This window comes from Xiphophorus maculatus, chromosome 20, assembly GCF_002775205.1.
Source record: "Xiphophorus maculatus strain JP 163 A chromosome 20, X_maculatus-5.0-male, whole genome shotgun sequence".
NCBI lineage: Eukaryota > Metazoa > Chordata > Actinopteri > Cyprinodontiformes > Poeciliidae > Xiphophorus > Xiphophorus maculatus.
The window spans coordinates 27489052-27504793 of record NC_036462.1 but is presented as its reverse complement, the minus strand read 5'-3'; the positions used below and the strand labels follow the sequence as shown (position 1 = coordinate 27504793).

Genomic DNA, 15742 nt, shown 5'->3' with positions numbered 1-15742 from the left:
CCTTTCCAACCTAGATGTGCGAAGCTGGTAAAGAAACGCTGAAAAGCAAAGTAACTGTAAGGAAGGACTGCAAAGTGTTGAGGCTGCGGTGCTGAATGCATGATGCTCTTCTGACGTTCTGCGAAAGAAAGATGAACACCATTTTCCTTCAATTAAACAATAATACATTAGTTTGGTCAAATATATACACATCCAATAAAATCCATTAAGGTTTGTGGTTGTAACATGACACAATATGAATCATTCATAGGAAAACTCATTTGTGAACTCATCCGTCTTTGAGTTTGAGCCTTGGGGTTTTTTTCAGTCACTTCCAGACTTTTAAAGTTTCTTTTGCTGAGTAGTCCGCTTTCACGTCAAGTTATGTCCTCTAAATTTTGCTCTGCCTGTTTGTATTGTAGACATCCGTTCCTCAGCGCCTCTGATAAAAGCAAAGCTAGTCGAGGCGTCCACGGAACCGCTACGCTCTGCATGGTGACCAACAAACGACCCGTTCCCGGCTCCTCTGGGCCAGCAAGCAAGTATTTCACACCTAAAGGGGGTAACGGTGTAAAAGTAAGATCTGTTAGGGCTGCGTTTTAAAAAACACGATTACTTATTGACTTTACTGAAGCTTGATCCATCACAGTTTTTGCGACGTGCTTACCTGGGTTGAGGACGGGGCAGGTGCAGCCCCGATGGGTCCAGGGCAGAGGGAACACGCTGGCGGTCCCCAAGTGCAGCGCCACCCGACCCGATCGAATCACCTTACGGACTTTGACCCGTACCTCTGCGTGGCTGCCCTTGTCGTGCGCCGACAGCACGCTCGCCTTCATCACTGTCATGAACGGCGAAGGAAGAAGGTCAAAAGGGTTCTTTGAAGCCATTTCAATCATAAGCAGTTCTTTTCTCACCGTAGTCATGTTTGGTCTTGCAGAGGTCAGAGACGCTTCTCAGACTTTTCTCCTTACACCTGCATTTCCCTGTGTAAGGACAGTACCTTATGCTCTGCTTTTATTGTTTCAAAACTATTCTCGACAGTGCAAACAAACATCACCTGTATGGTGTAGAGCAGACACTGCAAGCTCCTTCGACCATTCTTCCTCAGCTATGAACATGTCGTCCACATCTGGGATTTTTCCACCAATAGGCACGTTTAGTATGTGATTATTTGGGTAGCTGTAAAAGTGGAAATACATGTTTTGCCCACTGAACCAATCAGCATAAAAACCTGCCCTCAAAAGACTTATTGAGAGGGGAACTTGAAAAATTTTAGAGGGAAGGGTAAACTTTTAGCAGGACAGCCAGTTACAGTCGAATGGTTTAAACTTTGAACCACAAGCACTGCCCATGTTTTAAAGTCCCAGTCAAAGCCCAGACTTTAATCCAATTGAGAATTTCTCCCAAGATTTGCTTTGTTTCTTTTTACTGATGCGTTCTATTCAAACGTTGGTCGAGATTTACCCTTTAAGACTTGCAGACATAGACACAGGAAAAGGTGGTTCTACTAAGTGTCAAGTCAAAGTGCTGACAGCAAATGTATGTGACAGTATTTATGTTTTTATTCATTGTTGGATCAATCTACAGTCAGATTTCTTTCAAATTGCAATTTAATTTTTTAAAATGACTTTAGAAGTCTACCTGTTCAAACAGAGTCCTGTAGTTGGATCACAGCTGTTTGGACAGACACAGGGCGTGCAGCCATCCTCTCCGAAGCCCCAGTAGCCGGGCCGGCAGTGGCTGCAGCTCATGCCCCCTACGCCAGGCTTACACCGGCACTGGCCATTCCTAGGGTCGCACCAGGGTGCCGCTTGTCCAGGTGGGGTAGGCAAGGAACCCCGGGGATCACACCAGCAGCCTAGAACATGGACAGAGACAGAAAGGATTAGCACACTTACTACTTACTGTTTTATACTAGTTCAATTGATTGATTTTCAATAAGTTAGCAGGGAGAATCTTTCAATCTCATACACATTCATTTTGACCCATTGCCAACAGAAACAGAGTGATCATGAAGCTGTGATTGACTTTAATTTAAGATTGAGAGCATCAGCAATCCATCCAGCTGTGACACTAACAAGCCACGTATTCATCCAACTAGTCATCCAAACCATCCATCTATCCATTCAACTGTATACACTCATCCAGCAAACCTTACATCCAACTAACCATTCATCCAATTACTCATCCATCCAACCAACCAGCCATCCATCCAACTGTGAATCTAACAAGCAATATATCCATCTCTAAATACATCCATCCATTCAGCCATCTACTCATCCAACAAACCATCCATGATAAAATGGTAAATGGTTTGTACTTGTACAGCGCTTTATCGAGTCCAAAGGATCCCAAAGCACTTCACACTACAGTCAGTCATTCATACACACACTCACACTGTGATGGTGGCAAGCTACTGGATAGTAGTCACAGCTGCCCTGGGGCAGACTGACAGAAGTGAAGCTGCCATGCACCGGCGCCACCAGGCCCTCTCAGCCCCACCGGCAGGCAAGGCGGGTGAAGTGTCTTAGCCAAGGACACAATGACGGAGGCAGATGGATCCATCCAACAAATCATCCATCTGTAAATTAATCTGTCGATCCAACAAACCAACCATCTATCCAGCCAATCGTCCATCCATCCATGAATGAGGGGACGGTCATTAAATCAGTAAAACCATGATTACAAGGTCATAATGTAATAACCCTAAATTCTTATTAACTCGTGATCAATAGACTCTTACGTGTGCAGGCGTAGGGAGACTTAAGGGGCATGGGCCGGTGGCGATAGTAACCGTGACGGCAGCGCTGACACCTGCGGCCCTCAGTGTTATGCTGACAGTCGTTACAGACACCTCCGCTGACTCCATCCGTGGAGATCCACGCCCGGAGAGAGAAGTGACAGCTCTCTGCATGGCCATGGCACTCACACTCTTCAAAAACAGAGGGGTGGGGAGGTCATCATAGGTGGTAGAGAGGCAAGGAGGGAAATTGACTGGTCATAAACAAAAACTCGGAGAAGTGACAGAAACAAAGGACTCTGAGACTAAAATGGTCAGATAACACAGTCCATTATTGATCACTTACTCTGACATGGGTTCGGCTCACCACTGCTGCCATTGGCGGGCCTCCAGGGCCGATTGTTATACAGCGGGGCACACCTCTCACAGTGATCCCCATCAGTGTGATGGACGCAGAGACACTTTCCAAATACCTAGATGAGATGCTGCTCAGTCTCTTTATCCAACATCAGTTAATTGTTACACACACTTGATCTTAAAAACGTTTAAGGTTCAAGAGTTGAAAGTGTTAATGATGAGCCATTTATCAACAGGTACTTTTGGAAACACCCAACTGTACACTACAAAGCAAGCACAAGAAAAAGAACAAAAATGCACAAAATATCAAAAATAATCTGTCTTTGCATTTATCAGCTCCTCTGGTAATTTTGTGAAAAGCCTTAAAGGTAAATGTACCGTTATTGCAGAAGCTATTCTTCACATTGACTAAACTTGAAAATCTTTTTTAAAAATTATTTTTACTGTCTCCCATGAGTTTAAATGTAACAAAGGCCCACTCTTTAAAATGAGGAAGAAAGAGAACATGCCATATAAGAAAGCCATATATGAGTTTATCTTCATAAGTCAGTTAATTCATAAGAATCACCTTTTCCTGTTAGATTTAACATCCATCAAAAGGAACAGACATTACAACAACCATCAGACACTTTTTTATGTTTTAGCTTCTCGTCTGACACAAATGCAAGACTCACCACTTACCATGTCACTATCTTGTCTTTTGTCTTCACTGATTTTATGTGGTAAGCAATATTCGGCATGCCCATGGCACAGGCATGTCCCTCTGGCCAGCAATGTGGAAATGGCAAATGGTGCTGAGGGTGGGCTTTCTGAAGTGGCTGTGGGGTTTGTCCATGTTGCAGAGGAGTTCACAGATGCAGGACAAGTCTGAGCTTTCAGTAGTCTGATGCGGAGATTTGTGATGGTAAGGCGGACAAGGGCCTCTGGACTGTAGGGGTCAAAGGTTTTTCCACTTCTTGGATCCAGAGTACGTACGATTACCTAGTAGAGAGGGAAGGAGAGAGGTAAATAACACTGGTTGGGTGTTATGAAAATGCTTTACATCTTTGTGCAAACTTCTTTACCTCCCCACCGCTACAAGGGAGAGGACTAGAATACCGGGACGTGCACAGCGAGCCCGGCCCTCTGAGGTCATCGTCCAAGTTAAATTCCACCCTGCAGTTGTGAGAAAACACCCTGAGAGCCTCCCAGGTCTTTCCAAAATCAGCGGAGCGCTCAATGACCATGGCAGCAGGTCTGGGAGATCTGAAGACCAAAACTACATGAGACAGACAGAACTTTGTCTCCAGATCCAACCGGATCTCGTCCTGCTCCATGTCGCCTCCTCTCGATGCCCACCAGGTGTCCGGATGCAAAAACGGGTCGTCGGTCATCAGAGAAGGAGGATGAGTGTCTTCTTGGCATGAGCGGGGGTTCTCTGGAGGATGGGGGCACAAACTTTGGAAATGGTTGGCACAGCAGTTTGTCCGGGTTAGAAGTCCCCGGCCGCTAGCCAGATTCCCGATGGGTGGACTGCAGGCTTGGTTTACACATCTAGAAGCTGCAACAAACAGAGTGTGAACGAGTTGGTGAAAAGACAAACTGGGCAATACAATGCCTTGCAAAAGTATTTGAACCAGTTGTGGTTTTCCACTTGCGTCATGTTATAACCACAAACCTCAGAGTACTTAATAGGGATTTTATGTGGCAGACCAACAAAAAGCAACGGGAAAACGACAGAAACCACATAAACTGGAAGAAAGTGATGCACGACTGTCCACATGCTTTTGCAAAAAGTATCTATGTGTTTTGAACATTTGTTTTCTGCCCCCTTTACACTAATCCCTGTAAATAGAACCCAGCGCAACTGAAGAAAAAAAAAAGTAAAGAGGTACAAGATGACAGCCATTGCTGAAGGTAAGTCATATTGACCTCTTACTCGCTGTCAACACAGCGTACATGTGGAAGAAGGTGCTGATAGAATTCACACAAAATGCTTAGCGTGTCAGTAGACTAACATTCCCTCAGTGAAATTAGGTGCTTTTCTCTGCTGACATCATGGACAAAAAACCCAAAGTCAACCTCTTCGTGTTCTCCATGAATTATTAATCTGAATGACCATGACATCACTGCTGCTGCTCACTCAGTGACAGCATCAAGGGTTTCTCAGGTTCCATTGAATGGAAAGAGGTCCGATTTATCAGCAAGCTGTATGACTGCAGCGTGATGGCTTTTAGTTTCTCTCCTGGGAAAGAAGGAACTGATGAACAGCATCGGCGCAACAAACACACGGGCGCTCCTCACCTGCTCCGCTGCGCGTCCCGATTAAGAGAAGCCATCCGAGCGCCACCAGCATGCTCTGCCCTCCTCTGCCCAGCACGTAAACCACCGTCATCCTTGTTCCTTCTGAGGTTACAACGTACATGCAATCCCGCAAAAACGGGTCACTGCATCGCGTCTACCCCAGTTAAAGAACATTTCTCCGCGGGTTACGCAACGCGCGTCCAGGTCCAGGCAAATCCGGGAGAATTTAGCCGGCGTTCTGCTTCCACCGCCCGGTGGAAGTAAAGGTCAAAGTTAACGCACCATCAAGGGATCCTGGGCAGAGCTGGATGGTTCATCGCGGGGGAGGTCGAGAAGATGGAAGGAAAGGGAACGCTCCAACTCTGTTTTCTTTTATTTTACTGGTCTTTCATTTTGCTCATAGAGAAACTAACCTCGTTCTGTCGTAGAAAATATATACATGAAAAAACATGCAAACGCTTCTATTATTCATTTAGTAGCAAGCCTAAAATATTAATCGTCCTGTCAATGTGCGCTCTCAGCGTGTTGGCTCAGCAGAGGAGCTTACGCTCTATTTATACAGTACATAGGCAGTGGCAGTCCTTGAGCGAATGACGCCCAGTGGCGCCCCAAATGGGGGTCCGACCCTGAAAATGCACCAACAGACTGCCTCCTCCTCCCCCTCCATCACCATTCTGTTATAGAATAGAAGGGAATATGCTTTATTGATCGCCAAGGTGAAATCGCTTATTAGTTGACAAGCTACTCCATCCAAGGTGTTAAATATTAATAATACAAATGTAACCCTAAGAGATAAAGTTTATATATATATATATATATATGTATATATATATATATAATATACTGTATATATACAGTATAATTATTATTATTATTCTATGAACTACTGACATTTCTCCAAAATTCCAAGGAAAAATTTAGTATTTATTTGCAGAAAATGAGAAATGGTCAAAATAATGAAAAAGATGCAGCGCTTTCAGACCTCAAATAATGCAAAGAAAACAAGTTCATATTCATTTAGAAACAACAATACTGATGTTTTTAACTCGGGAAGAGTTCAGAAATCAATATTTGGTGGAATAACCAGGAAGTTCTCAATGGGGTTCAGTGAAGTGGTCTCTCAATTGTTTCCATATATAAATGTAATATATATTCTCACTTTTTTTTGGACCACAGTAAAACTTCCTTGTTTTCTCCTTGTCATACATACAGGACAAGATTCCTCCAGAGGTTCGCAGCACAGCGGGGGACAGACTCGCGACTGACATTGGTTCACCCATACCGCAAATATGACCAGCATCACAGCGCATGCCATCCAAACGCGGTCACTTCAGTACCCGGGGCCTCATAATGAGGCTTCGAAATGTGTTTATCGTCTTCTTCCCACTTGTTTTTCAGCTGCAGTAATTCCAAGTTGAAAGCTTCTTTGAAGCTGAGCACAGAGAAACCTGAGCAGTAATAATAATAACAAAATAATTGTTCGTCACAAGTAGCTTGATTTGTTGCGTTGCGGCACCAGAGGAATCTGGCAGCTTTCTGTTTCATGCAAATGAGCCAGACAAGAAAGGGATTTTTCTTTTCACCCCCCCATATGCTCCTCTCTTTGTTGTTCCTTATTGTAACAATGGGTCATAAACAGTCTTCAAAAAGTCACATCACAAAGTCTTGACAGTCCTTCTTTGCTAATTAATTTCAGCCGCAGGAAACATATAGTCCTTTGTCTAGTTTGATGTTTCTATCTTTCTCTCACACAGACCGAGCTGGAAGAACTCTGTCAGATCAGATTCATGGTTTAAACTGGGAGAGAAAGGAGCTCAGAAAATTGGAACGGACACGTGGAATAGGGATGGTTTTTTGATAAACATTCTCAGAGACATACAAATTGCTTTCCGACCTGACCATCTGCCTGTCTCCTGAAAAAAAAAGAATTAAAAAAAATTACTAAAGGCTGACAGAACAAATGAGGACAATTGGTTTGTTCTTATCGATCCAATGTTTTAGAAGAAGCTGATTGATTGGCTTTTTGCCATCAATCAAAGTTTTTTTCTACTTGAGTTGACTTTCTTCTTGTAAACAGCATCACTCCCTTGAAAAAGTGTTGATGCTTCTAATATATATTTTATTCACTTTACTATACAACCATAAACATGAATGTATTCATTTAAATTTTGTAGTAGACCAAAAAAAAAAAAGTTACAATTGGAAAGTAGAAGGAAAATGTGGAAGAGGAAAGAGCCACTGAAGAAAATCAAAAATAATTCTGACTTAATGAATTTAAAATACAATGTTTAAGAAGAAGCTGTCAGTTTAGTGGCATTTTGACTTTTAAGTCAGAATTCCTTTTTTTTTAGCGGCCCTAATCCCTTTCCATAGGAAAATGATTTGTGGTTTTTAAAATATTTGACAAATATCGAGTTGGTGCTTTCTACACATTTTGCTACAAATGCTGCTGCATGTTTTTTGGAGCTAAATATTTTGCCCACTCATGAAAACAACTCCATCTTAGTCAGGCTTATCCATTCCAACACATGGATGAGCTTTGTTACAAATTTAATGAGTCTAGACATCATTAAGTCAAAAATACATATTGGCCACCCAAACTTTTCTAAAAGAAGAAAAAAAGAAGCAAAACATTAATGCTGTGGCTTTAAGCGTCCTCGTATTGTTTTGTGGCATTACAGTTGAACGTCAATAAAGATGCGAAACATAGTTATTACCCCAGACGTTTGGCCAGTTCAAAGAAAAACAAACCATTCCCTGAAATTGTCTGGTTAATTGTTTCTTTTTTTTTTTTTTTTTAATTTCCCTAGAAAATTCTGACAAAAGCAGAATACAGATAACTTGTTCTTTTCAAGTTTCCTCAATGGCTGAGCCCTGATGTGCTTTTGAAAAAACAGAATCACTGAATATTTTTGGGGTCATCTACTATTAACCCTCTATGGCATGACTTTTTATTTTTGTGGGGAAGAAATATTTTCCTGCATTCTTTGGGAGCTTGGTGGTCCCTAATTACATGTCAATCATAAAATCGGACTCTGACACCTCCTGGAACCAGATTTGGGTTTGTTGCCTCAGGGTAACATTGGTCTAGAACACCAAGATTGTCTACACTGATTATGAGAAATGAAATACAAATCAAACAAAAACTATATTCATAAAAGAACTATTTTTTGGACAAAAATATGTCAAAAATCATGCCCCCCAAAAAATAAAATAAAGGAGCAATGTGAGGTACAGCTATGTGGTTTGTTGCCTGAGGGCAACGCCATGCCATAGAGGGTTAAATTAAACGCTGGTATGGGCAAATGCTTTGTGGTGCCCCTGACATTTCACAGTTCAAAAACATTTAAATTTGTCCCTAAAAAAACAAAACTAAACAAAAAAAAAAAAAGCGTGCCCATCTGCATCGGCTACTCAAAAAGGTCCTACTCCCACTAAAAAAAACTGCTGAAAAGCACAAATCCTTCACTTTTCCAATTCTCAGCTAAGCTTTCCTCAGTGTTGGCCAATCATGTAACATTCAATCTAGGTTGGTGGTTGCAATGTGACGCAGTATGAGATCGTTCACAGAGTGAGATTATTTATTTTAAGGCATCTAAGGAGTGTTTTTCTTTCATCTGTCTCTCTTCTTATTTTTTTGGAAATGCTCCAAACAATAAATACCACTTTGTCTTCTCACATCTCGCATGTTCTGCTTTTGTCTCACACATGTGCGAATAAAAATCTACATGTTTGTGAAAGGTCAGGTTATTCCTGTTTAAAACATGTGAGCATGCTGCTCATTATTTTTATCACCAGACAGACACATTTTTGGGCTGGCTCGAAATGATTTAGAGTCCGCTTTTGGCTCGGCCCGAAAACACGGAAATGAGCTTTCCGTGTTTTTACGTCTGACCTGTGTGGCTTTGTGTGTCTAAGAACGATGGAGGTAATGGTAAAAACATAGAATCAAATCACGGATGTGGGTCTGGCGAGCTCTAAAAGGAATTTCGCTCCGCTTTGGTGTGTTTTCTGATTTCTGAAAAGGCTTTCAAATGGCAGGTTTCGTTTGACTTAAAGCCGAAGTTTAAGGTCAGGGTTTAATGTGGGGGGCTGTTAAACATTTTTAAGAGCAGCAAGTGCGATAAACGTCTGTGCAAGTAAATTATGTAGAGCTCATTTAGGCGTTCAAATGCAAAACATGTTAAATCTTAAGCGGACGAGGCTGTAGTTAGGGATAATTTTGTATCATACTGCAGTACAAAAACAACCACAAGCAATAAAGTGTTTGTTTAAAAAGTCACCGTAAAAACTAGGGTAAACAACATGTGTCCTAGTGTGGGAACAAGTTGAAAAATGTATTCCCCCACCCCCACCATTTTTAATAACGTTGAGATGTATCTTTACTGAGACGTTTTAGCTGCTAGAAATCAATTACTCGCCTACATAGGCTACCAGGATGTTCTTTCACTAGCATAACATGCTAGTGAAACAGTCGGATCAATAAGCTGCTACTCCTGATTCTAGTCCATTTAACCGTCACAGTCTGACCTAAGAATGATTGAAACAGTGGAAATCATAAGTTTGATTCAGTCCCCTTCCTTGTGACAACTGCCATGCAGACATGCCACACAGAAAAGGAGCATCACGAGACGAAGCCAGAGCGATTCAACAGCTGTGAGGGGGGAAAAGGATTGGTGTAACGATGGCGGTGCTGAAAAGCTACAGAATGAATACATTAAAATATACTCTAAGGATTAATACATTTCCGACCAGTTTGGCCAACAGACATGGTGATGCTAATGAGGATGACAGAACCTGAATTGGCTTGCGCAATTCTCGGCAATATCAGTGAAAGTATCTTATATACATATATATATATATATAAGAATACTTTCCATTTCACTCTACTTTGCCAAACAAGGCTTCAGTTGAGATGAAGATGGTGGTTGGGATCTGTGTTTAATATTTGTCCACATATTAATCTCCCCTCATGCTAACTTGAAACATTGCACCCCTCCAGGTCCTTTCTCTGTTGGACCCTTTCATTTATGCTTTGTCACTTTCTAATGAGCTCAAGATTTCATTCTGTCACCAGCAACCTCACATAAACATACATCAGCAGGCAGACATTCAAATAAAGACACAGCCACTTGATCACTCTTTTCATCGCCCTCCCGCTCAAACAAACTAGTGCAGATTGTATTTTCCCGACAACACGAACAGACACGCGTTAAAGACTCCGTTCACTGTTTTCTTTCCCTCCTGCCTCACACTGTATTCGATGAAAAACCGACTGCCTGACACATTGCAAATCACGTCAGACCTCCTATGCAAAGCAAAGAGCCAACGTTGTCAACGTGGTAAACGAGAAATAATAAATTAACCCCCCGTCCTCCTCCAGTGGGGTTCAGCATCGCTTCGACGAGCAGACACAAATCTGATGCCTTAATAATTCAAAACAGTATTCATTTTCTGATCTCATGTGGCTTTTTCCTCACTATTTGGAGCCTTTTTACAGCCCCTGGGTACTGACTTTGGTTTCGCTCCAAAAGCCACACAATGAAGTAGAGTTAATGAGAGGAGAAATCAGAGACAGCTGCTCGAGGTCGAGGGACGCAGACTGGAGGGGGGGTTCCAGACGGCTCCTTCTGCCTGATCCAGTGGGCTGCTGGGCTCTGAGGCCCCTCTCAGCCAATCAGAGCTCTTCTTTACTGGCACGCCAACTCCACCTGTGTGCCATCCCGAGCCACAATGACAGTTCAAACGTCTGGCTAACTGCGAAGGACACTGTTCATCAACAGCATGTCATCTGACCTTGTAGGTTTTGCAGTTGCACAAGACTCTTTCCATTTTTTTTTTCATTCTGTTTTTTTTTTTTTTTTTAAAGATGTCGATTTATAACCCAAACTTCCTTTAAACTAAACCATTATTTTATCCTTGATCTGTCAGTGATGCTTCTTGGTCTTCCTGTTGTTCGGTGATGTTCTGTAGCTTTGCTGAGCTCGACTTGTGCACATGTGGGCTTAATTTTTTAATCAAGCGAATTCTGAAGACAAGTTGTTGCAATAGATTTGCTTTGAGGGACGTCAGTAATGGCGCTAGTGCAAAAGCATGCCACACATTTCAGATTTTAATAAAAAAACAAACAAACAAAAAAAAAAACGTTGTGAAACCATGCATTATTTTCCTTCCTCTTCACAAACAGGCACTACCCTCTTACTCTATTAACACAAATTCTAATAAAATAAATCAACGTTTGTAGTTGTTGAATTGGTTAATGTGAAAAAGTGAAAGGAAAGATAAATATGTTTTCAATCCACTATTTTATCTGAAAAAAAGGAAGAGAAATTAATTATTAAAAAAAAAAAAATACATGGGCACATTTTTTACCCCATATAAATGGAACCTGTACTGTTAAGATCACAGGATCTTTTGAGACAACCCTTTTATTTTCCTGCGTCTGGACTCAACCACAGAGTACCAGGTGGCTTCGCCAGTGCACAGCTGTGGTTACTGTAGAATATACGTTTCTGTGGAGGGTCTAAGTAGGAATTCTGTGCAGCTGCTTCTTGCCCACAAGTTGTGACAGCATAGAGGGGGTTGGCTGGCATTTGATCCTGTTGGTGAACATCTGGTGAACTGAGCAACCCATGCTGATGTCATTAATGTGCAGTTAGTGATTTTCACAAAAAAAAAAAAATCAGGGATGTGATGATGCCTTGTGCTTCCAGAGATCATGAAAACGATCTACACTGACATTCTTTTGAGAACGATGTTCTGTTGGACCTTAATGCCAGCAGAAAGTCAGCCAGGCTTGTAGATTGAAAAGAATGAGGATTACAGGATGGATTAAGGTTTTGTTTTAAATTCTTCTTCTTCTTTTTTTTTTTTTTTTTGAGGTTTAACGAGTTTGACTTAAACAGAGCTGCTAGCCACAACTTTATGTTTAGGTCTTATCTCCATGGTGGCCTCCAGGCTCCACAGTTGATGCAGGCATTGTCAGGCAAAAACTGGTAGAAAACCAGGTTTTAAGGACCGCCACCTCATCAGAGACTTGTGGTTTTCTTGCGGTTTTCGTTGGAACTCCAGTGTTTTACATGGATTTATTTAATAGCTCTAGCATGTGGCAATTGTTAATAACCTATTGCGGTTAGCATGTTCTGAGCACCGACGCTGCTCTGATTTAATATTCCCATTATTAGATGTGGGTTGTTTAGATCCTCAGAGAAAGTGTTATTTTCATATCTTGTTAAAGTGAAGTCATCTCCTCGGAAATTTAGCTCTGCTGGGACACAGACAAAGGATCAGATGACCTCCATTAAACATTTCACCAAGAATGTCTTCATTATTGATTGGCTGAAAAAAAAAAAAGCCTGTGATTACATAGTGAAAGTCCAGAGAACCCCAAAGCACTTCACACTACATTCAATTTATCCATTTATTATGCCTTAACAAACGGGCCTACATGTTAATGTTTATTTTCTGATAAAAACATAATCTGATTTAAACTCCACCATCTTCTTCCAAAAGGTTCTTCTTTCTGATGCACCTGTAATAATATGGAGTCTTGTGGCTGTAGTGGTTAAATTATTTATTAGAGGGAAAATAAATCCCCAGAAACAGTCTGGCTCAATTAAGTTACTGGTCACTAAATAACAGTGCCCAGTAAATTATTCTGTGACCCTCTATATTCAATGTACAGTCATGAATTCCGTGTTCAGATGATACTTTTTATACTTTGGAGGAAGCAGCGCGTCACCGGAAACAGTGAAGGTCAACAAACATCTCGGTTTGCTCTGGTTTCTTTCTTCATTTTTTTTTACTACTATCTCCTACCAAACTTACGTTTTTGACGTAGCATGCTCCTCTTTTACACAGGACAAGTTGAGCTGTAAATACGCAACAGCGCCTCCTACGGTCCAAGCATACGGCCGCACTGAATCTCCATGGCAACAGCGAGTAACTTTACTGTTACTGTGGATAACTGAGCCGAGATTTGTGGCGTTCAGCACGACGCTAGCTTTGACTTTTATATAAAATAAGTTGGGTCGGCGTTACAGTTTACGGTAGGGCACTGTATTTATTTCATTTCATTTAACTTTTCTTTTTTTTTATTTTTTTTTTTAGACAATTTCGTAGCAACGAATTGAAAAAGCCAACCGTTTAACAGCCGTTGAGTTTGCGCTTACTAGCTTTGGAATCCTGCCGTTGATGACGTGGCAGCAGTCCTTTAAATGTAGACAGGAAAGGTCCGAAGCCACCAATGTTACCCACAAAACCTCCGGGAGAAAAGCCTGCTTTTGTAAGGCACAGAGTTAGACAACTAATGACCCATGACTCGACCTTCACCTCCGGACTGGATTTTGCTATTCAGAAGACATCAGAGGGTGAGGATATTGTAGCTTTTAAGTGAATTACTGCAGCATTTATGTGTACGCAAATACGAGCATTCCAGATATATTGCTGTTACCTGAACGTTTTCTCACATCAAACAGCAAACATCACTTTATTATATTGAGATTCCAATGCAACACAAAGTATTCTATAATTGTGAGGTGGATGGGAAGTGATATACTTATCCAAAGTTTTCACACAAGAAAATTGGGAAAGTTTGGTATGCCTTTTAGGAATTGTATATTATGTGTGGGGGAATGTAGCCATTACATAAAGAATTGGGATTTGTAATACTTAATAAACGGATTATTTGAGCAAACCTTATAAACACACAGCAGGATTTTACTGTTTGAACATGTTTTCCTATAGTTTGTTCCATGAGCATCAGTAATTATGAATTTAATTGAAAATATGACAAAATGCAATTCCAGTATTTACTGTTAAGCAGGACTGAACTATAGTTTAGTTCTAAGTAGCAGCAAAAAAGGTCCTGGGTTCAAAACCCAGCCAATAACTTTGTGTGTTTTCCTGTTCTAGGTAAGTAACATCCTGTGTCTTTTCTCACTAATGTTCTCCAACAAACCTTGGATGCAAGTGGAGTCTATTTAATAAGTAGATAACTTTTGAATACAATGGGTTATGCTGAATTTTATTATATAAATAGTTATGTGAGGGGTTTTTTTTCTTTGCCAAAAATGTGAAAATCACATTTTCTCTTTTTTTCTTCCCACTTCACAATGTTATGCTACTTTGTGGTCGGCAGTCACATAAAGTACAAATTAAGTACACGCCACTTTTCTCCAGCTCCACTGTTACCCTTAGATTCATCAAATTTAAGTCAGCGATGTTGTCCTGCAAAGACGGGCATCCTTGTCTGTCTTCAAGAAACTCATAAAGACCCAGCTCTTCAGAGGGCATCTCCTACGCTCGCTTTGGACTGAAACGTCTACCAATTTATAAAATAAAATAAAAAGTCATTGAATTTTTTAGTTTAACATAAAAATTGAAAGAACAAATTTCAAGAGGTAGGAATATTTTTGCAAACGGCTGTACGGATTGTACGTTTCAAATAAGCACACAGTAGTTCTACTTAAAATAACGTAATTGTGTCACAGTAAAAGAAACTCCTCTCCACGCTATTTATCATAGTTGGAGTTTTCACGTCTCCATGGGACCTGTGCATTGACAACAGTCTTCAAGAAGATCCTTATTTTGCCGTCGGTGGCGACACACCCAAAGTTCAGATTCCCTACATAACCATCCCAGGACAAGCTCCTCGACAGTTAGTGGAAGAAAGGTATGAGCTGTTTTTGTGGTAAATATTATAAAGAATGTTCTTCTTTTTTATCAAATAATAAATCAATTTAAAGTCTTTTTTTTATTTCTGTTAACAGACTCCGTAGAGGATACTTGATTTTAGACTTACTTCAACTCCTGGCAGCAAAAGGCATAAGGTCTAACAACTTGATGCCAGTAAAGCCAGACAAGCAGGATGATTCTGTTCCTAAGTCATACAAGCTGGTATCACCCTTTCTGCCACTTGAGGTAAATATAATGTTGCTGCTGCTACTTCTATGGCAACCATCTCACATACTGTATATGTATTGCGTTTTTCAAAATGCCCACATCCCCCTTGTTCTTTTTATTTGATCTGGGTTTTGTATTTTTTTTTGCATTTTATGAGATATTTGACAATGATGATTTCGAATGCCGGACACCAGAAAGCTGGCTCTCTCTGGGCAGAATCAAAGGATGGTGTAATCGAAAGCCTATTCCTGCATTGGCCTTGCTGCTTACTGGTGATTACATTGTCTTTGGTGTAAAATTATTTCTCTACAATATAAATTAATAGATTTTTTATATAGTTTTAGTCACAATTTGTGTCTTTGTCTTTTTTCCAACGTGATTCAGAAAGTTCATACCCTGAGTACAAATGGCATTTAGTTGGGGTTCTTGACTATTCTGCGGAAAAATGTCAGTACTTAGTGGAGGAGGTTCTTAAGGAGG

The 15742-nt window shown here is 40.9% G+C and overlaps 2 protein-coding genes across 2 annotated transcripts; one reads left to right on the top strand and one right to left on the bottom strand.

The window, feature by feature from the left end:
* Positions 1-32: 32 nt before the first annotated feature.
* On the bottom strand, positions 33-6012 carry LOC102234871 (netrin-4-like). The gene is made up of 10 exons (XM_005800672.2): positions 5360-6012; positions 4141-4616; positions 3758-4057; positions 3066-3192; positions 2723-2911; positions 1621-1837; positions 1037-1158; positions 894-962; positions 647-817; positions 33-532 (listed from the first exon to the last, which is right to left on the bottom strand). The coding sequence occupies exons 1-10, from the start codon at positions 5478-5480 to the stop codon at positions 357-359; spliced, it is 1968 nt and encodes a 655-aa protein (XP_005800729.2). The 5' UTR covers positions 5481-6012; the 3' UTR covers positions 33-356.
* Positions 6013-13346: 7334 nt separating this feature from the next.
* On the top strand, positions 13347-15720 carry LOC111612343 (dynein heavy chain 1, axonemal-like). The gene is made up of 5 exons (XM_023353416.1): positions 13347-13728; positions 14885-15032; positions 15130-15280; positions 15457-15534; positions 15647-15720. Exons 1-5 carry the CDS (start codon positions 13605-13607, stop codon positions 15677-15679), a joined length of 534 nt encoding a protein of 177 aa, XP_023209184.1. The 5' UTR covers positions 13347-13604; the 3' UTR covers positions 15680-15720.
* The last annotated feature ends 22 nt before the right edge of the window (positions 15721-15742 follow it).